Source organism: Rattus norvegicus, chromosome 9, assembly GCF_036323735.1.
Source record: "Rattus norvegicus strain BN/NHsdMcwi chromosome 9, GRCr8, whole genome shotgun sequence".
NCBI lineage: Eukaryota > Metazoa > Chordata > Mammalia > Rodentia > Muridae > Rattus > Rattus norvegicus.
In genome coordinates this window covers 20,646,639-20,672,994 of record NC_086027.1, presented here as the reverse complement: position 1 = coordinate 20,672,994, position 26,356 = coordinate 20,646,639, and the positions used below count along the sequence as shown (strand labels likewise).

General features: G+C 51.2%; 1 protein-coding gene across 3 annotated transcripts; it reads right to left on the bottom strand.

Moving 5' to 3' along the window:
- Window positions 1-226: 226 nt before the first annotated feature.
- Window positions 227-18,636, bottom strand: Mdfi (MyoD family inhibitor). Of its 3 annotated transcripts, none has more exons than XM_006244476.5 (5): window positions 18,200-18,636; window positions 16,804-16,890; window positions 8,757-8,939; window positions 5,434-5,661; window positions 227-1,053 (listed from the first exon to the last, which is right to left on the bottom strand). In XM_006244476.5, exons 2-5 carry the CDS (start codon window positions 16,877-16,879, stop codon window positions 797-799), a joined length of 744 nt encoding a protein of 247 aa, XP_006244538.1. In that variant the 5' UTR covers window positions 16,880-16,890; window positions 18,200-18,636; the 3' UTR covers window positions 227-796. The 3 variants fall into 3 exon arrangements, with proteins under 3 accessions (XP_006244538.1, XP_006244537.1, NP_001102771.1); XM_006244475.5 differs by lacking the exon at window positions 18,200-18,636 and adding an exon at window positions 17,105-18,136; NM_001109301.1 differs by having other exon boundaries at window positions 228-1,053; window positions 18,287-18,578.
- Window positions 18,637-26,356: the final 7,720 nt, after the last annotated feature.

Sequence of the window (26,356 nt, the reverse complement as noted above, 5' to 3'; positions counted from 1 at the left end):
GTCCTATTTGCCCCATCTTGCTGTACAGCACTGGAATGAAAGACACAGGCTCCCATATTCAGCTAAAAGATGAATGGATCCCATCAAAGCCAGGCCTCATACTTGGGGGGCAAGTGTTTTACCTTCTAGCCCACCTCAGCCCCATACAGGTGCTGGGAGGTGCAGGGGGAAGGGCTTGCTTTCCAGCGCTTATGTCTAAAGGCTTTGTAAAGAGTCCCGAAGGGAGTGGAGATTGAACGGATATCTTTATTTACAGCAATGAAAAGAACAGACCCTCCCTCTACCTCCTTCCAGTCTTTTCCATATTGTCCCCACCCACCCACACCCGTCCCAAACCCCCGTCCTCTTGGTCACCATATGGGTTAGGCCCGGACAAGACCCAGTGAATGAGCTGGGGGAGGGGGGGAAGAGCGGGGGCCGACAATGGGTGGGACAGGTGCCTTTTCACATTTTCTGTCCTCAAAGCTGGGGGAGGCTGAGGGAGGCAGGCACCTGGAGCAGAGGTAGAGAAGGACATGGGCCTCCCATTCCTGCCCCACCCTCCCCTACCGTTCACAGTGTTCTGGAGTCTTGGCAGCTCTAACTGGCTCTGCCCCACCAGGCTCTATACGCCGTGTTCCTGGTCACGCACCGAGGGGGCCAGGTTATGCGTCTGAAGGCAGACCTGTTCGCGGCTGAGGCGGGCCCCTCTCAGCGTCCCGCCTTCTCACATCTGGCTTGGGATTCTAAGGGGGCCCGCCCGGGGTCAGGGGAGCCATCAGGCTCCGTGCGGCAGCTCTGGGACCACCCTGTGGCATCAGGAGGAGAAGCAGAGTCCGCAACACTCCATGCATATCTCCAAGCAGTCTGCCGACTCGCAGCAGGCATCCAGGATGCCGCAGTCCAGGTCGCAGGGCAGGTCGCAGTCCGCACACTCGCCGGACCCACAGCAGCAGCAGCAGAGACAGGAGTCCTCGGAGCTGCAGGAGCCGCAGGTGGCGCAGTCCAGGACGATGTTGCAGAGGGTCAGGAACTCACAGAAGAGACAGGACAGTATGCAGTGGACACAGCAATCTGTGGGCGGGGGACAGGAGAGGGAGAGGCTGGAGCAAGGGAGCCCTGGTAACAGGAATAGCCCTGCTGAGCCCTGCCATTTCTCTTGGCGCCCTTAGTTCTCACTGACCTGAGAAGCAGATGAATCTCCTGGGGATGCCCGATTTCTTTATAGGCACAGCAGCCAAGTGGGCCTGGAGGAAGCCCAAGAAGTCTACACCGGGAGCCCCCTTAGCTGCCCTCTGCTTACATATTTAACAGGCATGTGGGGGTAGAGATGGTCCAAGCACTGCTGTAAGTAAACTCATCTGAGACTCTGGTAACAGCTCTATGACGTGGGCTGTTAAATCAGTCCCATTCTACAGGGGAGGAAACTGAGGCACAGAGATTAGCTACTTAAAGACATATCCAAAGGGCTGGTTTGTGGCTCAGTTAATATAGTGACTGCCTCACTCGCAGGAAGCCCTGCGTTGGATCTTCAGTGCCGTATAAACTGGGTAAGGTGGCACCACCTGTAATCCCAGCATTTGGGAGGCAGAAGCAAGAGGATCAGCAGTTCAGGGCCATCCTCAGCTACTTAGTTTGAGGTCAAACTGGGGTATATGAAGCCTGTCTCAAAAAAACAAGACAAACAAAAATATATAATCTGGGGGCTGGAGAGATGGCTCAGTGGTTAAGAGCACTGACTGCTCTTCCAGAGGCCCTGAGTTCAATTCCCAGCACCCACATGGTGGCTCACAACCATCTGTAATGGGATCTGATGCTCCTTCTTTCTGGTGTGTCTGAAGACAGTGACAGTTTACTCATATACATAAAATAAACAAATAAATCTCATATGTGTATATATGTATATATATGTGTGTACATGTATATATGTGTGTGTATATATGTGTGTATATATGTATATGTGTATATATGTGTGTGTGTATATATATACATATATGTATATATATATATATCTCCCAGAATTCTGCTCATCCCTCATTGAACCCCCTACACTTGGTCTCTGGCTACAGCTCGCCAATCTGTTGTCTATCCTATAGGCCGGAAGGAGCCTTTAAAAACAGAGGCTGAGGGGTTGGGGATTTAGCTCAGTGGTAGAGCACCTGCCTAGCAAGCACAAGGCCCTGGGTTCGGTCCCCAGCTCCGAAAAAAAGAAAAAAAAAAAAAAAGGAAAAAAAACAGAGGCTGAAAGATTAAAAGTAAAAAGAAAGGCTATACATCAGGTCCTGCTTTGCTCAGAGCTGTCACTGACCCAAACCCCAAGGGGTAAAAGCTCAGGTTCCTGGTGGTCCCCAGGCCCAGACAAGTAAGACTTGTTCCTGACAAGTAAGTCCTGGGCAGCCTGTTCTTTGCCCTGTCCACACTGGTCTTCTGGCTGAACCTAGGCCAAACAGGAGCCCCTCCCTGCCTGGAATGTTCTCACTCCCTTTACTCCTTATTTCTCCAAGTGTCGTCTCTCCCGGATGAGAGCAGGCTCCACTACTCCTGCCCAGGAGAAAGCAGAACCTCTCTTCGCCCTGGCACCCCCTGCTCTCCTGGCATGCTTCTGTCTTCCTGGCTCTGTCACCTCCCGCCACACCACGGGCTTTTAGCTCATGGCCATTCCATACTTCACCAGACCCTTGACCTGTTATGTTCACAGATGTGTCACAAGTCCCCAGAACAGGATGTGGCTCAGTCAGTGCATGCACAAAGTCCCGAGTCCTACCCCAGCACCGTATATGCTGTGGTTCTGCATGTCTGTAATCCCAGCTCACGGTAGGCGGAGGCAAGATGGTCAGGAGTTCAAAGCCATCGCTGGCTACACAGGGAATCTGAGGCCAGCTCAGGCTACACCAAGTGAACACAGTGGGTGCTCAGTTCAATGTGTGAGCTATAGCTTCTCACGCACTATTCATCCTGGGCAGTCAGCCCCACCTGAGGGCCAGGCCAGGGGACAGAGCACCCGTCCCTCTCCACCAGAACTACCCTTTGCCGATTAATGCTATCCAGTATCCTCTGTGGATGTCTGGGCTTCGATCTATGCCCAGCATGGACACAGTAGTTCTTTTCAAATGCAGATATGGAAAATCACTGCTATATTTAAAATCCTCAGTCCATTGCAACCATTCATGTGTGCGGGGAGGGGGATGCGGGTTGGGGGGCATCTTTGTACCCTACAACATAGTTGGCATAGTTAATTAGGCTTTTTTAGATTCCCTATGTGCCTAGAGCCTCAGTCTACCTACGAAATGCCATTATACCCATTACCTGATACATCCATTTTCATGCCCACTACCTTGCCCTAGACTCTATATCCCCTCTTGGGCCTTCTGGGCTGGTGTAGTGCAGCTAATGCATTCTGTGCTGATGCAACCTCTGTGCCTGCCCTTGTTATGTGGACGGTGGTCATGTGTGCCTTCTTCACGAGAGCTGAAGGAGGGCAAGGGCTAGCTAGATCCCTAGCATACAGCAGATGCCCAGAACGCACGCGAGTTATTATTTATTTTCCTGCACCACTGGGACTTGAACCCAGGGCCTTGAATATGCTAGACATGGGTCTACCACCTAACCTAGCCACTTCCTCACCCCTAGGGCAAGTTAAGTGAATGACTGTCTGTCATAAAATACTTCTGGTAGAATCTGCCTCCAGGGGTGAGAAGGTTTCAGAATAACACACACATCCACCTGCATGTGTGTGTGGGGGAAAGGGGTCAGGGCAGGGGCGCTATGGAGATGGCTGGGTGGTTAGAATTCCTTTTCCTTGCAGAGAACCAGGGTTTGATTCTATTCAGTTCAATTCCCAGCTCCCACATGGTGGTTTGCAACCATTTGTGACTCCAGTTCCAGGGGATCTGATACATACAGTCTTCTGGCCTCTGAGGGCGTCAGGCACACATATGGTGCACATACGTATGTGCAGGCAAAACTCTCACACATAAACGAAATAAATAAATCTTTTTTTTTTTTTTTTTTTTTTTTTGGAGCTGGGGACTGAACCCAGGGCCTTGCGCTTCCTAGGCAAGTGCTCTACCACTGAGCTAAATCCCCAACCCCCCTAATAAATAAATCTTAACAAGTGTCACACTGTACCCTGCCTTCAGGTGGCTAGGCCAGGGTTCCCCAACACGAACAGGGCTAAGATCTGATGGCTCCTGGCTGTGCCAATACCTGGGCAAAATCAGCTGATGGCTGACCTGAGCAGCCGGAGGAGGCTCTGTGTTGTTCAAACATCAGTTGGGTGTCAGATCTGAGAACTTTGAGCCTCCCCTGCTGGACTTTGTCCCCACTCCCCCCCACCACACACCCCTGCTGCCACCCACCACACACTCCTGCCACCCCCCCCCACCCTCCCCACCCCCGCACCATTCTATTCTTTCCTATCAGTTTGACTGAACAGGCGGTTCACTCCAAAACGATTTTTTTTTTCATTTTCTTTGGTGCTGGAGATAGAAAACCTTCACATGCTAAGCACACGCCCCACCACCGCCTTGTGGAATTTTCTGGAATAAGGTAGCTAACGCTGGATCAGCCCAGATGTACTTTGCAAGGTTTTACTAAGTTAACAGGACAGCAAAGTCTGAAGGGTCCAGGCGCGCGCCGAATCCCCTCTGTTACCTTTCACCTTAGCTTCTGCTTAGCCTCTAGCGGTTTTCTTCCCGTGGTCCCATGGATGAGTCACTGGAGGCTGAAGGCTGGAGGCCTACCTTTCTATACATATGTACTGGCTAACCAGTGTGTCAATTTGATACAAGCCAGAGTCATAGGAGAGGAAGGAGCCTCAGTTGGGGAAAGGCCTTCATGAGATCCAGCTGTAAGGCATTTTCTTAATTAGTGATCAACGGGGAAGGGTCCCGCCCATTGTGGGAGGTGCCATCCCTGGGCTGGTGGTCCTGGATGGTATAAGAAAGCAGACTGAGCAAGCCATGGAGACCATGCCAGTAGGCAGCACCCCTCTGTGACCTCTGCATCAGCTCCTGCCTCCAGGTTCCTGCCCTGCTTGGGTTCCTGTCCAGACTTCCTTTGATAATGGATTGTGATTTGGAAGTGTAAAGCCAAAAAAACCCCTTCCCTCCCCAACTTGCTTTTTAGTCACGGTGTTTTTGTTGCAGCCGCACACATATGTGGAGATCAGATAACACTTGCTGGAGTTAGTACTCTTTTCCCACCCCGTAGGTCCCAGGGAGCAGACTCGGGTCACAGTAATCCCACTTGGGCCTTCCGAGTGCTGGAATCATAGTGGCGTGTGCCATCACACCCAGTTTATTATTGCTTGAGACAGGGTCTTGTTCTGTAGCTCAAGATGGCCTTGATCCTCCAGCCTCAGGCTCCTAATTGCTGTCCCACTGAGTTGTGCATTTCTTAAGCAGCAAGTTGGTGATGCTGCCTTTCTGTGGAAGCGGACGGCAGGGGCCTTACCTTCCTGAGCCTGGAGGGGAACCTGTGAGGCTGACCGGGTGCTGCCTTTGCTCTTCCTTCCGGCCTGGCTGCCGAGAGATGGATGCGTCTGCAACTTCCGGTGGGCCTTGGTCCCGCCCAGAGCACCGTTCCCCGCATGCCCGGCACCGCCTGGTTCTGAGAGGTGGTCGTGGCCGGAGCCATTTGGCAGTAGTGGGGTGCAGCCTTGGGGGTTCCCTTGAGGCTGACCTGGAGAGATGAAGAGACGATGAGGAAAGAGGGCCATCCTCTAGTGATCAGTTGGAATCCTGCCTACTTCATTCCTAGTTGCACCCCAGCGCAGCGCAGGCAGATTTGTCTTCATTACACGGAGAAACTGAGGCCCAGAAAGCAAAAATGACTAGCTCACAGTGGCAAAGTGTGGAACAGTGGCAGACTGGGGCTCAGCTCCCAACTCCTATGGCAGTGCTCATTCCAGAAAAACCAAACCCAAAACTGGAGGTACAAAGCCGGGGGCGGGGAACCCCACTTTCTTACCGATATGAAGTCTGTTCTTTTATTTTAGGCTCTGGGATTTGGTCTAGAGTGGTGGGGTAGGGGAGACACGGTTGGCGGGGGTTGCTTAAGACGGCAGCGAATTGGTTAACCTTCACCTTGGCTTCTGCCAAACCCCCAGCTGTTTTCGCCCTTGGTGCTGCGGGTGACTTATTGGGAACATCTGTTTGGGATGTATTCTTGGCCCTGGACTCAAGGGCCCCTCACAGCAGCCCCTTTTTTTCTGCTTCTTGCCTTCAGCCCTGCAGAGTGTCCCACCCAGCCCTGCTGCTGTGGGGCTGAGAGAGTGCGGAGGGAGGGGCTCCTGGGTCTAGGTGATGGCAGAGGGATGGGGGCTGGTAGGTGAGAGACCTCCGGCAAGGCAGTTACCTTCCCAGCCTAAGCAACCAGTTTTAGGAAGCTGGGCCTGCCGGGTCCCTCAAATCCTTGGCTCCTTGGTAGATCTTATTCAAAGGATGCTCAATGGAGCCGTTTGGCACTTGTCTTGGGAGGTGAGGGTATATGTGTGTTATGCTGGCATGGGGATAAGAAGCGGTCACAGGGGGTTGGGGATTTAGCTCAGTGGTAGAGCGCTTGCCTAGCAAGCGCAAGGCCCTGGGTTCAGTACCCAGCTCCGGGGAAGTGGGGGAAGCAGTCACAGGAAGTCCGGAACCCACCGCTGCTGAGTCTCTCCAGCAAACAGGGTATTTCCAGCCCTCAGCTGAGCCTTTGTGCCTTGACTTCTCTAGGCTACTTGTGGATTTAAATTTTCCAGGAGCCCTCGGGTGCTCAGGAGAGACAAAGGGGGCTGGCCACTGGCTGTGTGTGGCTGGTCACTGTCCCCAGCACTTGCCAACTGTCTTCTCACGGAATTCTCTTCATAAAACTTTCTTTCTCCCCCATTGGATCTTTTGTAGGGGAAGCTAGACTCAGGCAGGCTCTGCAGCTGACAATGATGCTATTCAAGTCTGTCATCCTCCTGCCTCCACTTCCCAGGTCCTGGGATCACCAGTGTAGACCACCATGCCTGAGTCACTATCCTTTGTTATCACTAATAAGGAAAAAAGTTCCAGAGAGGGACAGTAACTTTCCCAAGGCCACAACAACTAGCGAATCTCAGAAGTGGAACCTGTTTGAGATTTTGAGCAGGACAGAGAGGAGGCAAAAGCTGGATACCGAGGGGCTGAGAAATAGTCTTTTACATCCACATAATCACTGTAAAACATTTTTATTTATTTTTATTTTATATACATGAGTGTTTTGTCTGCATGTATTATGCCTGTGTGAGGGTGTCAGGTTTTGGAGTTATAGACAAGTGTGAGCTTCACTGTGAGTTCTGGGATTTAAACCCAGATCCCTGGAAGAGCAGTCAGTGCTCTTAACGCTGAGCCATCTCCCCAGCCCCTACATAATCCCTTCTTAAAAGCGGTAGCTAGTTAACATGTTTTGAGTAGATATTAGGGGCAAGGTGGTGAACTAAGATACTTACACACAGTATCGTCTTTAAAGATCACAAGTGACCTATTATTGGCCCACTTCTCTGATGAAGAACCTTGAGGACCAGCCGGTATAATCTGAAAGATTCCACAGCTAGGAAGTGGAGGGAGGGAGAGGCCTGGAGTCTGGTAAGGTAACACCAGCGACTGACAAGGTGGGGAGCAGAGGTGCACACTGGGAGCATCGGGCAGGCATGGCTGGGGCCTGCACCTGGTAAACAGGAGCCTCGAGAGTGGCCAGGCCTGAATCATCCTGGCTCCACACAGATGACTGGGTTTAGCCTTTGGCCAGCTTCACTGTCCCTTGCCCTGCTGCCTAAACATGGGTACAGTGGCCAGAGGGAGGGAATGTGTGGTGAGCCCAGGGCCCTGGGAGGTGCTGCAGACACAAAGCTTGCCTGTGGCCTTGGCTATGGGGTAGCCAAGGGGTGGGGGTGGTGTTGAGTCACAGTGCAAACACTTAAGGCCATAGACACAGGGGTGTCTGTCCCACTCACCCTCCCTGTGGCTATGGCCTTGTGTGTGTGTGTGTGTGTGTGTGTGTGTGTGTGTGTGTGTGTGTGTGTGTAAGGCTGAGGACACTGCTCTCCCAGGGGTCAGGAACCCTACTTCCATACTTGACCCCAATTCCCTGGCTAGAAGTCTAGGAGGCACAATGTTTATGCCAACAAGGCAGGTGGGCATGGTGGAGTGAGACCAGCAGACTTGAGTGCCAGACTTGTGTCTGGCTCTGTCCTAGGTCTGTGCCTCAGTTTCCTCATCTGTAGAATGGACTTGATAATGGCTATGGCAGTGCCTCTCCAGGAAAGCACTCAAGCTTATTCACGGACAGAAAATTTGCCCTGAGGTACTCTCACAGAAGGTGGCACTTGCTTATTACAAAATGATCCTGGCAGCTCCTTGCCTGGATCCAGGGCCAGGAGACCTCCAACCAGGCTTGGTAAAGAAGGTGAATTTTTGCTCCTTTCTCTCCAGAGCAACTGGGAGTTTCCCTCTTTCTTTTGCACCCTGGTCCTGCCCTGAAGAGTGCACTGAACTGTGTTCCAGCCTCTGGCCCTGCCCAGCACACCAATTCTCTCTCTGAGAGGCAAAGGTGCCTCTTGCCCAACAACCTTAACTGGATCCCCTGAGCCTGGCTTCTTACAGGGCAGAGAGGTAGAGAGCTGCTGACCTCACAGAACCCACAGGACGGCCTCCCCAACACTCCCCTGTCTACATCAGCACCCAGGGCAAAGACAGCATACCTGTGCTGCTGATAGCATATAAAATTTCCCTGCATGTTGCCACCCCAAACCCCAGGCCCCTGGGACTCACGCGTCACAGCTTCTGTGGGGACATCGAGGTCAGTGCTGTTTAGAGCCTGGTGAACCCCAAGACCACCGTCTTGGGGCATGGAGGGTACTGCCTCCTCCTGGGAGCCCTCTTCTGACGATGCCTCTGCAGGGTGAGTGGATCTTGCTACTACCTCCAGCCCAGGGAGGAGGGACATGGTCTGGGCTAGGAAAAAACAGATGATCAAAGATTGTTTCCTGGTGTCCTCCTGTGTGCCCAGGTCTGACCTACAGCCCAGAGCACCCAATGAGCCCTCACTTCTGGTCCTTTCATGATTAACCCAGCTATCACCTATCTGGCTGTGGTATCTGACTTCCAAACTGATAGTTCCCGAGTCATAACTCATACGTGTGCAAGGGCATGGGGGCATGCATTTGTCCATGGATGAATACATACATGTGACATCAGGAGAACGGGCCTGTGGTATAAAGAGATGTCGGGAGAGGAGAGGCATACAGTGTAGGAGAAAAACCGACAAGAGGCTCAACGCTGCAGCCAAAGAATTAGCTATGGGGACTGACAGGCACTGGACGGTAGATTCTGGGAGGAGAGAATTTGGGAAACTGGGTGGGGAGGGCTGAGCCGCTGAGATCTGGTGACAGGCAGTCTGGGATGAACAAGAAAGTCAGCCACGGAGAAGAAAGACAAAGACTAGACAAGAGCCTGGGCTGACCCAAGCAGGGAGCTGCTATGAGACAGGAAGAAGGCAGATGTGGAGAAACTGGGTCAGAGAAGGGGTGCTGGCATCGGAGAGAAACAAGAGAGCAACCTGGGGGTGAGGAGCAGGGAGGGGCCCCGGGCAGGAAGAGAGGCCGGGAGACAGCCAGAAGGGCTGGGAAGAGGTGAACCACAGGCCCATGTAATTAGAGTGGCTCTGGGCAGAGTGGGCGGGATGAGGGAACGAAGCCACCTACAAACCACAGCTCCCCAGGCAGCAGCAGGATTGGGCCCCTTGGGCTCCCAGGAAAGCACAGGGGATGGAAGGTGTCTGAGAGCCTACAGCCTTGGTGTCTGGGCTTGGGGAGATCTGAGGGTAAAGCCAGGGGTCATAAGGCCCAAGCTATGATAATTCAGGGGTGCAGTTGCTTTCTTAGCAGACCCCAGGCTGTGCTGTGCAGTGGATGGCGGTGGTTTGAGGGCATGGCCCCTGTACCTGTGCCTCTCCTCATACTTCTATGCTGGAAGAAAGAAGAAACAGAAGTGGACACCAGAGGGCAGGGCTGTGGGAAGGCAGGTTACAGAGATGTGGGTGGGAAGGTGGAAAAAAACCAACAGTGAGACTCAAAGGTAAGAGGCCCCCACAACCTGGATTCAGGATGCAAAAATCAAATGTCTCTTGGCAAGTCACAAGGCTGAAATAAGGGACAACGGACAAGGCAGAGATGACGGCCAAAGAGATGTCCCAACGACTGCTAGGTGGAATCCCTGACGTGATTGGAAGGCGGGCACTGAGTTGGCACGAAGGAATGCGAGTAGGCACTTGGGTTCAAATTCTAGGAAGAAAGGCCTGCTAGTTCCAGACACCAGCCCCAATGCCCAGAAACACCTCTCCATGGTCCCAGGCCCTGGGTTCAATTCCCAGCACCCACATGGTGGCTCACAACCCTCTGTAATGGGATCGGATGCCCTCTTCTGGTGTGTCCAAAGACAGGGCTCTCATAGACATAAAATAAATAAATAAAACTTAGGAAAAAAAAGCTTGACCTTATTTTTAACTCTCTGTATGTATGTGTGTGCGCGCTCACATGCATGTGGGTTTATGCATATGAACAGTATCCACGGAGACCAGACGAGGGCATCGGCTCCCCTGGAGTTGGTGTACCAGCAGGGTGTAGGCTACCTGATGTGGATGCTGGGAACTGAAAAAGCATCCTAACTGCTGAGTTAGTTCCATCTCTCATCTCCACACCCTACCTCCCAGAATGCCTTTGGTAGCTAAGGTCTCACTCTGTAGCCCAGGCTGGTCTTGGAACATAATGGGCAATCCCCGGCCTCCTGAGTGCTGGGATTACAAGCAGAACCACCACCGCTCCTGGCTTGTTACAGACTTTGAGTTACCTTGGGTAGGAAGGAGGCATGGATACCCAGCTCTCAGAGCAAGACGCACAGCAGAGGGGTCATTCGCCAGCGTCACCCATTACCCATCTAACCTTGCCTTCTCCTTCTTCCCTTCTCCCCTCCAGCACTTATTAGCATCTACAAGATGCCTAACCTAACCAAGCACCAGTGTAACAGAATGAGGAAAGGTGGCCTGACACTAAAGGAGCTAGCTGTCTGTCACGGTGCAAGTGGCTGTCACTGAGAGGCAAGAATTACAGCGAGCTGGGCTGGAGAGATGGCTCAGCGGTTAAGAGCACTGACAGCTCTTCCAGAGGTCCTGAGTTCAAATCCCAGCAACCACATGGTGGCTCACAACCATCTGTAATGAGATCTGATGCCCTCTTCTGGTGTGTCTACAGTGTACTCATATACATTAAATAAATAAATTAAAAAAAAAAAAAGAATTACAGCGAGCTAGCCAGGCATGGCGGCCCGCATCTGTAATCGCAGCTCTTGAGAGGCTCAGGAAGAAGCTTTGCCCATGAATTCCAGATCAGCCTGGGCTACAGAACGAGACTCTCTCAAAAGCAAAACAAACGACAAGTGAGTTTCTGTAGGCTGCTGGATGCGATGGGGCAGATCTGGAGGCCTAGCACCTAGGGGGCTATGAGAGTTGGAGGTCTAGACTGAGCTACGTAGCACGAGCCACCTCAAAATAAAATAAAATCCCAGCAGGGATATTGACAAGGGTTGACGAGGAAGAAGGCTGGGCGTGTAGTTCAGCAACCAGAGAATTTGTGATAATGTTAGCTTTTAAGGATCCCAGTGGAGTGTGGTCACTTACCTATAAACCCAGCACTTGGGAGGTAGAGGCAGGAGGAACAAGAGTTAAATACCAGCCTTGGCTACAAGCAAGTTCAAGGCCAGTCTGGGCCTCATAAGATCAAGTCTTTAAAAAAATTTTTTGAAAAAGTCCCACCCAAGTGTGTAGGTGTGTGTACACATAAATTTGTGTATAGGCAGTTGTGTGTGTATGTAGGTGTGCATACGGGCATTTGTGTATGTGTATGTAGGGATGTGCGTGTGCATGTAGATTTCTGTGTATGTTTATTTGTGGGTAGGCATGTGTATGTGTGTGTGTGTAGGTGTATGTGTGTGTGTGTGTAGGGGTATGTATACATGTGTAGGGGTATGTACCCATTTACATGCCTGGAGAAGACAAAATCTACTGAGCATAAGAACTCTGGAACTCAGGGTTGGGGATTTAGCTCAGTGGTAGAGCGCTTGCCTAGCAAGCGCAAGGCCCTGGGTTCGGTCCCCAGCTCCGGAACTCGTTTTTTTTTTTTTTTTTTTTTTCTTTTTTTCGGAGCTGGGGACCGAACCCAGGGCCTTGCGCATGCTAGGCAAGCACTCTACCACTGAGCCAAATCCCCAACCCCCGGAACTCGTTTTTGTTTGTTTGTTTTTAGAACAACACAGAAATCTTACAGGAAGTGCTGTATTTTAATCCCAGGTAGGGATGTGGGGCTGCTAGGCACTGCCCACAGCAGGACCATGACTTACCTCATGCTTTAGCAGAAGCATGGCTTTGCCAGCTGCAGAAAATTTCTGTGATTATGTGACATGTGGAACTGTGGGATTTTTCAGAGGGTACATATATGCAAGGACCCCAAGAGGCAATTGTCAGTGGTTGTTGGTCATTTAGGGAGGTTGCCTGCGGTTTGTTTGTAGCCACGATCAAAGTAGAAACGAGAGCAAAGAAATCAGGCTCAGGGGTTTTCCTAACTCCCCTCTCCCCTCTCCCCTCTCCCTTCTCTCCTATCTTGTGTCAGGGTAAAACGGGGCAGGGGGAGGGGTGGAAATAAAGGGTGGGAAAAAGAAGAACCCACAGAGTAGCAAAGACCAGCTAGCTACAAATGAGTTTCAGACAATTGTTGGGGTCTGGGGATTGAGAAGAGGAGCCAAGACCCCAGAGCCACCAGTTTGATGGGCCACCACATGCCACTTGGTGCTCCCGAGGATGGGAGTCTGTAACGGCAGCGGGTCAGCAAAAGCCCTTGGCTTCCCAGGCTTTTATCTGAGGTCACCAGAGTGTACAGTCCTGATGGAGTCAAGATTCCTGCTCTTTTGGGTCCTAGAGCTTGTGGGGGAGGAGAAGGGGGAGGGAGAGGAGGAGGAGGGTTTAATGAGATGGGAGTCCCCATCTCTGTCCCATTCACTCGTGTCTCTCCTAATAATAGTCACCTATAAGACTGGTGACCTTGAACCTGGAAGGAACCGAAAAGTTCTAGAGAGACCAGACCATTGCCCAAGGAAGCTGACAATGTATGAAATTTGACTTTCTAGGACCAAGTCCAGCGGTTCAGTCTGGACACAGAGGGGCAGACCTGAAGCCAGGAAGGTCAGAGTTGCAGGCAGAAGAGGGGGAACGAAGCCTGTGCCCAGTCAGGTCCGCAGTGCTGGAAGGAAAGGGCAGAGTCAGGAAGACCCATCTGCTCCACAGATGCTACCCCATGGCATCTGGACCCCAAGACTTGGGCTGGGAAAAGAACTTCTGAGATAGGTGGGACAGAAGGCCCACAGGTGGGTGGGGGACTTGCAGATCAAGAGCCCAGTTTCCCTTCTGTGACCAAGAGACTCTGCTGTCTGACCATGTCTAAGGGAATCTCCTGGAGTGTGAGGGTAAAAGAGGGTGGAGGGAAGGTATGGTTGGGAAAGGCCAAGTGGGAATGCTGTGGGCATGTGCAAAGGACCCACAGGATAGCGAGGGACTGATGTCTACAGCTTGAGTCCTAACAGGCGCCATCTGGTCTGGTGGTACATCTCCCTCACATCTGACCAGAACGACATCATTCTTTAATGTACACAGTGACCTCAAACATGCTAGTGTCCTGTACCCCTGGTGAAATCCAGGCAGGATTCACTCTGACGCATGCTCAGTCCTACCATGGCCTAAGGTTCTGGTCTGCAGGTCAGAGCTCTAGAAAGGACAGGAAGTTACATACTCAGATCTACACGCTGCATAGGAAAGTCAGGGAGACTCGCGGCAGCAGCAGGGACCAGTGGTTCCCCCGGACTGTTTGTTATCCATCAGGTTGGGGTGGTTCCTGGCCAGGAAGAAAGAGGAGAACCTCTCCCAGGTGGGATGGGTTCACTTTAAGCCCGGCCAATTCCTGTTCTGGGACTCCAAGTTCAGGCCCCGTCATCGTCTTTGCAGACAGTGAATGAGCTCCCTGCCCTTTGGGCTGTGAATGTGTCTAGAGAGAGAAGACCAGGACTTCAGGCCAGGGCGTGATGTCTGGGACCCCACATTTCACTCTCAGTCTGACCAGACATTCAAAGCCTCTGGTCACACATCTTCAGTGAATGTACAAAGGTCTTGTGTTCCAGGCAGACTAGCTTGTCCACACCCTTGGGCTATCACAGCAGCTTCTGGCCAAACTACCTGTTTGTCCGTAGTTTCTCCTGACCACACGGCCACCATCCTTCCTGGTCTAGCTACAATATCATCTCCTTCTCCAGAAAGCCTTCTCTGACCCCCGTGACATCAGTTCTTTCTCCACACAGCCATGCTATACCAACATCCTGGCAATGAAGCACCCGCTTCTGCAGACCAGGCCCTTGTCCGTCTCCTTCCCTTTTGGTGGTCAGTATTTACCCCTGCACCTCTCTGGCTGAGTGCTGGCACTCAGAACGCCCAGGTCAGGGGAAGGAGAAAAAGGGGTCACATGGAGTATTAGGGGTGGCGTCTGGCTTTGAACCCTAAGGAGACCAGAGAAGGTGGACTCTTCTGATGTCCATATCACAAGTGTGAATTCACTAGTCACAGACCCAGGCCACTGAGTGGAAGACCGGAGAGGGTCCGAGCTACCATTTAGACCCAATCCGGTTGCTTTATTTTAGGTCCAAAGGCTTTAATTCCCAGGAAATTGAATTTAGACCCAAGGATAGAAATGTGTCTTTCCAGTGCTGAGCAGAAATCTTGTGGGTTAGGGAGCCAGGCTTTTGGGGCTCTCGGGAATGGGTGAGGTGGAGGCCAGTAGGGGAGTCAGCATCTGAGTGCTTGGCTACCTGCCCTAACCAGAACTGCCCCAAGTCCTCTGGTGCCCTGCCTGCATCTTGGATGCCTGAGAAAGGAGGCCATGTCACTCTCTGGCTCTTCAGCCAGCAGCTTCTACTTTAGGGGATGGGAGCGTAATGGCCTCCCTGTTCTGTGGGCACACAGGGAGCATGGGGGGTTTCTGGTCTCAAAGTCTGTGGGGTTTTGGCCGAGTCTCCTGCGGTTTGGGCTTCCTGGGTAGCAGGCAGAACAGAACAGGACAAGTGTTATAAAAGCTGCATTGTCTGGCCCAGTTCTGGCTGGGGAGGGGGCTTGCTGGAACACTGGGGGACTCAAATTACAGCCCAGGACTTAGCCTTCCCAGTAGCTCCCCCTGGACTCTGCAGCCTGTCTTGAGCACACTTTGCTCCCTTCCTTTGCCACTGGGTGGAGAGCGGGTCAGACATGGGAGGGGATCTTGGAAAGAGATATCACAGGAGAGAGCAGAGAAAAGGGGAATATGGGAAGCAAGCAAGCATGAAAACGTTGGGGAGGGGGGGAGGGGGAGAGGGAGAGAAAGAGAGAGAGAGAGAGAGAGAGAGAGAGAGAGAGAGAGAGAGAGAGAGAGAAATGTCCCAGACACAAAGGCCTCCCAACTCCCTGCTCCCCACAGACCTTCCAAGGACCCTGGTCCTGGGAGGAGGGTATCCCTAGAATTCTAAGTCTTGAATTAAGGGTTCCACCAGAGTAGGGACTTAGGGCTGGTGGAGTCAGCCCGCAGGCACATTAGCCTCTACTGGCCAGACATCACTCAGTTTTGGGAGACCCTCCACTCTACAGTTGGGAGAGGCCAGGCCAGGTAGACAAGTCGCTGAGACCATCCTGCAAACAGACAAAAAAGCTTGGGTGGCCCAGATAGGGGGTAGGGGTGAGGGGTGGAGGTGGAAACCCAGACCAGAGAAGGGAAAAGGACTTGTCCAAGGCCAGGATGAGAGTTTGAGGTCCAGGATGGACTTGGGTTTTCATTACTGATGCAGTGTTGGGGAAAGGAGAGGTTGGTTTGGGTGGGAGGAAGGCAGGGCCTCAGACTGAGCCAAAATAGGGGTTTAAGTCAGGAAATCTGGGCCTACACTTCTGCACCCTGCCCACCCTGACTCTGGATGTTCTTATGATCCTCAGAGAAAACTCTAGACCGTTAGGGCCAGGGGCTGGAAAGCTAAATTGTCAGGTTCCCCGCAGGGAGCCACATACCTTTCCTTAGTCTGTAGGCTCCTGGGGCCATCAGGGTAGTTTATCCTCTGAGGAGGGGGAAGGGGCATTTTACCTCGTTGTAGATTGTGTGTGTGTGTGTGTGTGTGTGTGTGTGTGTGTGTGTGTGTGTGTGTGCCACACAGGGTGGGGACTGGCCCGAGGGAACTTCAGCTAGCAAGAAGGAGGGAAGGGGCCAGGTTTCCTAACCACTAGCTGCTGAGACAAAAGTTTTCAAAGAGCGCTCCAGCTACATTCTGCTTAGTTTGGGGGAAGGGAAGAAGAGAGACTCAGACACCGCCCCCCCCCACTCCCCGCCGAAGGCCCTCATAAATATTTACACACTGGGCAGAAATGGTTCGGCCACAAATCCCAATATTATGGGCAGGCATCACGGAGTGTGTGTGTGTGTGTGTGTGTGTGTGTGTGTGTGTGTGTGTGTCTAGGGGGAGTTGGAGCCAACTCCGCACAGCCATGGCCGCCTGCTCCGAGCCCTGTCTCCTCACCCTAGCCCTCTACTACCTCTTCTCCCCTAAGACCTGGTCCCCAATACTGAGACTTTCCAGCCCCTCCCCCACCCAAGCTCCTGGGGGCCATCTGCCTGTAGGTCTCCAAGAGAACCAACAACCCCACTCCCAAACTTCTCTCAGCTTTCCACACCACTCTGGTCTGTCTATCTTCGATTTTCATTCCTGCTCCTACCTGGATCCAGGGCAGCGCTGGGGACTCCATGAGGCGCGTCGCAGCGAGAAGGGCACTGACCGCTCACCTGGGACATCGGCCTGGGACCTGGAGAAAACAGCGCTCAGCAGGCGGGGCAGGCCTCCCTCGGGTGTGCGTGGGGAACTGGAGTGGGTGCCCTAGCGCATACTCGTGCAAGCTGCGCGCTGCTGGCCCAGGCAGGTCACCTCGTGGACCCTGCCATGCGACACCTGGGTGTCGCCGGCGCCCCCTCCCCGCTCACTCGCTCTTGGCTCCCATTCCAGCGCCAGCTCGAACCCACCGATCGCCCCTTCCTTCTTCCTTCTCTCGCTCCAGCCCCCTCGCTCCTCCCCTCTTCCCTGGCCCACCCTGTCTCCGCCCCCTCCTCGCTGTCTCAGCCCCCCTCGGGCGTCCCCTCCCCCGTGCGGGACTCGCTGCTGCCAGGGCAGGACACGTCTGTCCGCGGGGCGTCCGAGGCCTGAGCCCCCACAGGAAGCCAGCTCGTCTGGTTTCCTCCCCCTTGCTCAGAGCCAGGATCTCCAGTCTCCCCAGATCTCCGCCTACCCAGGGCCGGGAGAACCTCGCGGGTTGCACAAGGGGCCGCGTGTTTTCCTTCGGTCTTAAACTTTGTAAAAGTTTCCAGAATATCAAAAGAAAGAAGACACAATCACCCTGGGACAATGGTCTGAATGGTAGTAGCCCTCAAATCGCGTTGCCCCAAAGATCAGAGCAATCTAGTTCTTCTGGCGCCCTTTGCTCACGCCTTTGACTTCCACTTCGGAGCTGGCTGCCTGGAGTTTGGGGCTCAGCCCATCAGAAACTGGCCCTCCGGGAAGCTGGGCTGGTGTCTCATCAGCCTCCCCGGTTCCATAGCTGCCAAAAACATCCCCAAGGCCTGCCACTCCCGCCCAGTGGCAGCTGGACTTGGGAATTCGTTTTAGAAGGACTGTCCATCCCCTCTTTGGGCACTAGGCTGCCACCCCAACTTTCTCACACGAGGGCGAGTGTAGAAGGGATTGAGGAGAGGCAGTCTGTTGGTCCTGCTGGAATTGTAAGCTCTGGCTATGCTTGAACAGAACTGTCACCAAGAGTAGGGGTGGGTGGGTTCGGGGACCCTCAGAGTGACCCCAGGAGCCGATTCTGAGAGCTTGTAGGCAGCCAGTTGAAGCTAGACAGCCTCATGGAGGTGATCCTCAGGTAGCAAGCCCCTCTGGGACCAACACTGGACTGAGCCGCCACTAAACCCGGCGTCTGAGTCCACACCACCAGGGCTAATTAGGGAGGCGGCGGCGCCAGGTCACCTCCTCTCAGTCCGCGTTACAACCGAGAGGAAAGCTGGGACGCCAAGGATGGAGCTTCCCCACAGTGCCTCCCAGTCCTCGAAGTCACTACTTACAGCTCTTGTAGGTCTTCTGGGCGCCGTCGGGGCCAGGACCCGCGTGGCCCCCACGGCGCCCGCAGCGCTCTCACCGCCCTCAGCCACGTCCCCGGGATGGGCAGGGGTGGCTGGGCTGGGAGGAAAGCGGGACGGGAGGGGGTCCCGCCCTGGATGTCTGGATGCTTGCTGCGGGGGACTTGGCGCCCCAGAGCCTCGGAGATCTGGCTGCTGTCTGGGGGCGTCGCAGAGTTTGGGAGCACTCCTCCTTCCTGGTAGCGGCTGAGTCACTGCGACGCGCCCGCGGGAGGGTTTGGCTGCTGCTGCATTCTTCCTGGCTTACCTGAGCCGGTAGGCCGGGCCTCACCTGCCTTCAAAAGCTGCTCCTCAGTCTCTCCTTAGCTTCAGCGCCCCACCTTTCAAGTTTTTTCTGTCTCAGATCAGGGGCCCGGGCAGCTAACGTAATCCTTGAGCCTCACTGTTTCCAGGTCGCCCCAGAGATGTCAAAGCGCCCCACCCCCACCCGCCAGAAGCCCATGTTTACGTCTGTGTGGCTGCAGGAATAACTTTACCTTATGTACGCTGGTTACACCGATGTGCTCTCTTTGAGGACTCAGCAATCAAGAGCTAGATTGCTCTGATCTTCGGGACAACGGGATTTGAGGGCCACTACTAATTAGTATTGTGATACTATACCAAGTATCACCACGAGGGTACTTGGGGTGCGGGAACTTCTTGTTCAGTGTGTCCAGTGTGGCCACAAACTCCTGTGTGATGATGACCTTCTGCTCCTGCTTCCCAAGCGCTCTGACTGCTGGGCACCACATCCGGTTCGAGGGGCTGTAGAGATGAGTTCCTTGTACGATGGGCAAGCACTTTTCCAGCTCAGCTACACCCCCATGGTGAGCTTTTCCCTATGCCACCTAGTACTTGAATAAAAAGCATTTTGGTGAGGAGGGATCTAGGTGAGACAGAATGGCATTGTGTCAACAAGCTGGCCTGAAACTCCCGATCCTCTGGCAACAGGGTCATCACAGAAATGCTGGGATTACAGCTGAGCTCCGACAGACAGGGTCTCACTATGTTGCCATGGCTGGCTCTGAACACAGACTATGTAGATCAGGCTACCCTCAAACACTTGCTTTGCCCCCCAAGGGCTGGAATTAAAGGTGCGTATCACCAGGCCCCACTATGACTAGTACCGTTAATTTTTAGATTATCATATGAAATAATGAGTTTCATCGTGTGTCATACTTCCGACTTGTTCCCTTCGCCCAGTGCCATCTCCTTTGCCCTTTTAGCTGGTCGTCTCTCTATTATATTTATTCTGTGACTCTCCCTTTTCTCTAACTCCCTTCAGATCTCTCTCTATCCTCTCTTGAGCCCCGTTCCTACAGTTTTATCCCATGCACACACATACCTAAGGACACATACACGTACCTGGTCATACCCACATGCATAATCTTGAATCAAGGCTCCACAGCTAAGAGAAGTCATGCAGTCTTTGTTCATTGGAGCCTGACTTGTTTTGCTTAACATAGTTTCCAGTTTCGGCCATTTCCCCCCGCAAATGTCATGGTTCCATGTTTCTCTGGGGCTGCATAGAATTCCATCGTGTATGTGAACCACCGCGTTTTCGAAGTCCATTTATCTGTTGACAAGCATCAGTGCTGGTTGTTTCCTGCTATGAACGGCACAGCAGTAACATGGGTGAGCAAATGTCTCCGTGCTATGCTGACTTAAAGTCCTTCGGGGGTGTACCAGGAGCGGTATAGCTGGGTTATATGCTAGCAGAAGCTTGTTTTCGGGTTTTGTTTTTGAGGAACCTCCGTATGGATTTCCATCTGGTACAGGTGTGCACTCCCACTGACAGCAGATACAGGCACCTAGCCTGCATTAGTAGCTTCCCCCACCCCCCTTGATGACAGCTCTTCCTACTGGAGTGAGATGAACAAGGCTGGATGCCCTTTCTAAGTCTGCATCTGAGCCAAACGTTCCTCCTAGTCTTTCCCTGGCACTGTCCCTTCCCGAGGGACTTGGCTAGCCTGCCTAAGTTGCACTCCGAATGACTTTGCACCCAGGTACAGCGCTCTCTCTCTCTCTCTCTCTCTCTCTCTCTCTCTCTCCCCTTTTTTTCCTTCTTTCTTTCTTTTTTTTTTAAAGATTTTATTTATTGTATGTATGTGAGTACACTGTCACTGTCTTCAGACACACCAGAAGAGGGCGTCAGATCCCATTACAGATGATTGTGAGCCACCATGCGGTTTTTGGGAATTGAACTTGGGACCTCAGGGAAAGCAGTCAGTGCTCTTAACCACTGAGCCACCTCTCCAACTCCTTCCTTCCTTCCTTCCTTCCTTCCTTCCTTCCTTCCTTCTTTTAATTTTGTTTTGTTTTGTTTTCTGGTTGTCCTGGAATTCACTATGTAGACCAGGCTAGCCTAGAACTCATTGATATCCACCTGCCTCTGCCATCCCAGTGCTGGGATTAAAGGTGTGTGTCACCACCACCCAGCTTTCTCGAAACCAACTGTTACGAACAGAGGAAAGTTCAGCTTCAGGAACTGGCAACACTGTCTGCCTGCACACGTTCCCCAACAGCTGGGCAACTTCCTCTTCCTATGTAGACCAGGCTGACCCTCAACTCACTGATATCCATCTGCCTCTGCCTCGCAAGTGCTGGGATTAAAGGCTTGTGGCACCTGCCTGGTTTCTCTTTTTATTTATTATTTTTCCCCGCTTTTCATGCTTGTATACAGTATGCATACGTGTGTTGGGGTGCACAAGCATGCATTGTTGTGCATCCCATGTGTGCTGAGACCCAAGTTTGACCTGGGCTTTCCTTTTCCATTTTGTTCACTGAGGAAAGGTCTCTTCTCCATCACACCCAGAGCCCGCAGATGTGGCGAGTCTTGCTAGCCAGCTGGTGTCAGGGATCCCTGGACTCTGCCTTCAGTGGCCGAAGCCCAAGGTAGGCTTCTGGGCCCCAACCAGCATTTACGTGGACTCTGGGGAGCCAAACTCCAGTCCTCACGCATTAACTCCTCCCATCTCCCCAGCCTATAATTCTTTCTATATTTCCTCTTAAAAAAGATATCTTTTTTGTTATTTTTTAAAGATTTATTTATTTATTTTGTATATGAGTATATGTTGCTGTCTTCAGACACACCAGAAGAGGGCATCAGATCCCATTACAGATGGTTGTCAGCCACCATGTGGTTGCTGGGATTTGAACTCAGGACCTCCGGAAGAGCAGTCAGTGCTCTTAACCACTGAGCCATCTCTTCAGCCCCTTTTTGTTATTTTTAGTTACATGTATGTGTATTTGTCTGCTCACACATGTATACACACACACACACACACACACACACACACACACAAGTGCATGTTCTTGGAGAGTATCTTAGTTTGAATCCCATTGCTGTGAAGAGACACCATGACCAAGGCAACTCTTATAAAGGAAAACATTTAGTTGAGGCTGGCTTACAGTTTCAGAGGACTTTGCCTGCCTACTCGTGTGTTCCCTGGCAGAGTGTCTGTACTGGGAACACTGCAAAAACCAATCATATAGGTGGGGACGAGACACCAAGAAGGGAAGGGGCTTCATACAAGTCACAAGGGTACGGAGCAGAGCCTCTCAGTCCAGTGTTTTGCTATCTGGAGCCCTCTAATAACCACGGTGACAATAAGCCACCACACAGGCCCTGTAGCCCCAAGACCTTCCAGAGTTGAGCAAGCCTTTCCCCCTCTAAATCTCTCTCAGTGTGCTCACGAAGCCTGACTGCTGCAGTGGTGCACACCCACAAACCCTGAGTCCCGCCCCATGTGCCAGTCTTCCCCACTTCCTGTCTTGGACAGGGGCCAGTCAGCTGGGCTGGATGCTGCAGCTGGACCACAGCTGTAGTCTCGGGGCCCTACTAGAAACCAAAGATAGGACGTGGTCTCTGGTCTCTGTGAGGTAAGACTCTCCCGGGTGAGGGTCGTGTAAAGGGTAGTGTGTCTTTTGTTTGAGTTGAGGTCTCAGCCTGTTGCCTAGACTGACCTCCAAATTCTCACCTCAGCTGATCGCTCCTGTCTCGGCCCCTGCTTAGCTGGGACTAGAGGCCTGTGCCACAACATCCGGCAGGAGAGGAGATATTGTGTGTAGTAAGGGGAGCCTGCTCTAGAGGAATCAAGTATCACTTTTTGGCTCTAACTAGGCACACTACAGGTGTCTGCTTGTAATTCCAGCATTCAGATACCAAGGCAGGAGGATGGTGAGATCCAGGTTAGCCTGGGCTACACAGCAACTTCCGGACCAGCCTGGAGTACATAGAGAGACTATATGTTTAAAAAAAAAAAAAAAAAGCAAACGGAGCATGGTCTTGAGTGTCTGTAATTTCTGCATTGGGAGGAAGAAGTACATTGGGGTTAGGAGTTCAAGGCCAGCCTAAGCTACATAGTAATTTTCAGGCCAGCCTGGCAGTCTGAGTTCATCAGTGTCAAGGTGGAAGGAGGGAATCCGCTCCATCAAGTGGTCCTCTGACCTCCCATGTGCACCGTGGCATATGTACCTCCCCAGTGCGTTCACACTTTTGTGTACAGGCGCATACACATATTAAATAAATAAATAAAATGAATGCCACCAAGAGAACACACCCCCTCCAACCTAGTTTCCTCCCAACCCTCCCTTGATGCTATCTACATCTGTCTTACAAGGAGTCAGCATGAGATGTGTGAGCCATTTGGTAAAGGGCTAATTTGGCACGCACAGAGCCCTGAACTGGGAGTCCCCGGCACATACATAAGCTGTTTGTGAGGGTGCACAGCTATAATTCCAGCCCTGGTTTGTATTTTTCTGCTAACACTTGATGTCAAGTAACCTTTTTATAGGGAACCTGCATGGGACTGACCTAGGTCCTCTGCACATAATGTTACAGTTGTGCAGCTTGCTCTTCTGTGGGACTCCTCACAGCGGGAGCAGGGCCTGTCTCTGACTCTGTTGCCTGCCTTTGGGACCCTTTCCTCCTAGCATTAATAGGAGAAGAGGTGCCTAGTCTTGCTGCAACTTGATATGCCATGCCTGGTTGATACCTGAGGAAGGCCTAACCTATTCTGAAGAGAAAGAAGGAGATGTGGATATGGTGGGAGAGGGGGAAGGGGAAGGGGGATGAAGAGGGGTAGGGAAGAAGGGGGAAGGGAGAGGGGGAGGGGAGAAGGGAGTGAAAATACTGGTCTGGGCCCCAACCTTGCTGATCCCAGCTCACAGCTCCCTGCTCCCAAACCCCAAGGGAGAGAGAGCTCATCACCCAGACCTGTGGGCAATCCTGAGACTGCAGGGCTGGAGAGACCGCCACTTCTGCCCACCTTTGCCCACATCCTTGGCCCAAGAGGAAACTGTATAGGGCCTCTGGGCATGGGAAGATTGCAGCAATCAAGATGCAGGACCCCTGTGGTCCAGACTGACCTGGATCTGAATAGACCTGGTCAAACAGCTCCCTGTACCCAAACCCTGTTGGAGGGAGAGCTAGACCTTCAGAGGGGCAGACATGCCTGGGAAGCCAGAGGAGACTACTCTCTGCCCACATTTCTGACTCTAGAGGAAAATACCTACCACCATCAGGGTCCCCTGCACACAGGGTCCCGAGTGAAGGCGGGACAGGCCCTTCTGGTTGCTGCCCTCACAGAGAGCTGAAACCTAGCCCCAAGGAATGACTTCAGGCCGGAGACCAGAGGTAAGACCAACTTTTCTGCTCCAAGTGACCTGCCTGGTGGACTCAGGACACATGCCCACAGGAACAGCTGAAAGCCAGTGGACAGGAACAACTACACACCTGAAAGCAGAACACTCTGTTCCCATAACTGACTGAAAGAGAACAGAAAAGTAGGTCTACAGCACTCCTGACACACAGGCCTATAGGACGGTCAAGCCACTGTCAGAAATAGCAGAACAAGGTAACACCAGAGACAACTTGATGGCGAGAGGCAAGCACAGGAACCCAAGCAACAGAAACCAAGACTGCACGGCATCATTAGAGCCCAATTCTCCCACCAAAGCAAACACTGAATATCCAAACACACCAGAAAAGCAAAATCTAGATTTAAAATCACATTTGATCATAATAATGGAGCCCTTTAAGAAAGACATAAAGAACTCCCTTAGAGAAATGCAGGAAAACAAGTAAACAAGTAGAAGCCCTTAGAGAAGAAACACAAAAATCCCTGAAAGAATTATAGGAAAACACAATCAAACAGGTGAAGGAATTAAAAATGGAAATAGAAACAATAAAGAAAGCACAAAGGGAGACAACCCTGGATATGGAAAACCAAAGGAAGAGACAAGGAGCCGTAGATACAAGCATCATCAACAGAATACAAGAGATAGAAGAGAGAATCTCAGGAGCAGAAGATTCCATAGAAATCATTGACACAACTGTCAAAGATAATATAAAACAGAAAAAAATACTGGCCCAAAACATACAGGAAATCCAGGACACAATGGAAGATCAAACCTAAGGATAATAGGTGTAGAAGAGAGTGAAGACTCCCAACTCAAAGAACCAGTAAATATCTTCAACAAAATAATAGAAGAAAACTTGCCTAACCTAAAGAAAGAGATGCCCATAAACATACAAGAAGCCTACAGAACTCCAAATAGATTGGACCAGAAAAGAAACTCCTCCCGTCACATAATAGTCAAAACACCAAAGGCACAAAACAAAGAATATTAAAAGCAGTAAGGGAAAAAGGTCAAGTAACATATAAAGGCAGACCTATCAGAATTACACCAGACTTCTCACCAGAGATTATGAAAGCCAGAAGATCCTGGACAGATGTCATTCAGACCCTTAGAGAACACAAATGCCAGCCCAGGTTACTGCATCCAGCAAAATTCTCAATTAACATAGAGGGAGAAACCAAGATATTCCATGATAAAACCAAATTGACAAAACCAAATTTACACAATATCTTTCTACAAATCCAGCCCTACAAAGGATAATAAATGGTAACGCCCAACACCAGGAGACAAAGTACACCCTAGAAAAAGCAAGAAACTAATCATTTTGCAACAAAACAAAGAGAAGACAAGCATACAAACATAATCTCACCTCCAAATACGAAGAAAACAGGAGGCAACAATCACTATTCCTTAATATCTCTCAACATCAATGGACTCAATTTTCCAATAAAAAGACACACATTAACAAACTGGATACGCAACGAGGATCCAGCATTCTGCTGCCTACAGGAAACATACCTCAAAGACAAAGACAGACACTGCCTCAGAGTAAAAGGCTGGAAAACAATGTTCCAAGCAAATGGTCTGAAGAAACAAGCTGGAGTAGCCATTCTAATTCGAATAAAATGGATTTTCAACCAAAAGTCATCAAAAAAGATAAGTAAGGACACTTCATATTCATCAAAGGAAAAATCCACCAAGATGAACTCTCAATCCTAAATATCTATACTCCAAATACAAGGGCACCTACATTCATAAAAGAAACCTTACTAAAGCTCAAAACACACATTGCACCTCACACAATAAGAGTAGGAGATTTCAACACCCCACTCTCATCAATAGATAGATAATGGAAACAGACATTAAACAGAGACATATCAGACTAACAGAAGTTATGAACCAAATGGACTTAACAGATATTTATAGAACATTCTATCCTAAAACAAAAGGATATACCTTCTTCTCACCACCTCATGGTACTTTCAAAATTGACCATATAATCAGGGACAAAACAGGCCTCAACAGATACAGAAAGATAGAAATAATCCCATGTGTCCTATCAGACCACCACGGGCTAACGCTGGTCTTCAATAACAATAAGGAAAGAATGCCCACATATACATGGAAGTTGAATAATGCTCTATTCAATGATAACCTGGTCAAGGAAGAAATAAAGAAAGAAATTAAAGACTTCTTAGAATTTAATGAAAATGAAGGTACAACATACCCAAACTCATGGGATACAATGACAGCTGTGCTAAGGAGGAAAACTCATAGCTCTGAGTGCCTGGAGAAAGAAACAGGAAAGAGCATATGTCACCAGCTTGACAGCACACCTAAAAGCTCTAGAACAAAAAGAAGCAAATACACCCAGGAGGAGTAGAAGGCAGGAAATGATCAAACTCAGAGCTGAAATCAACCAAGTAGAAACAAAAAAAGGACTATACAAAGAATCAACAG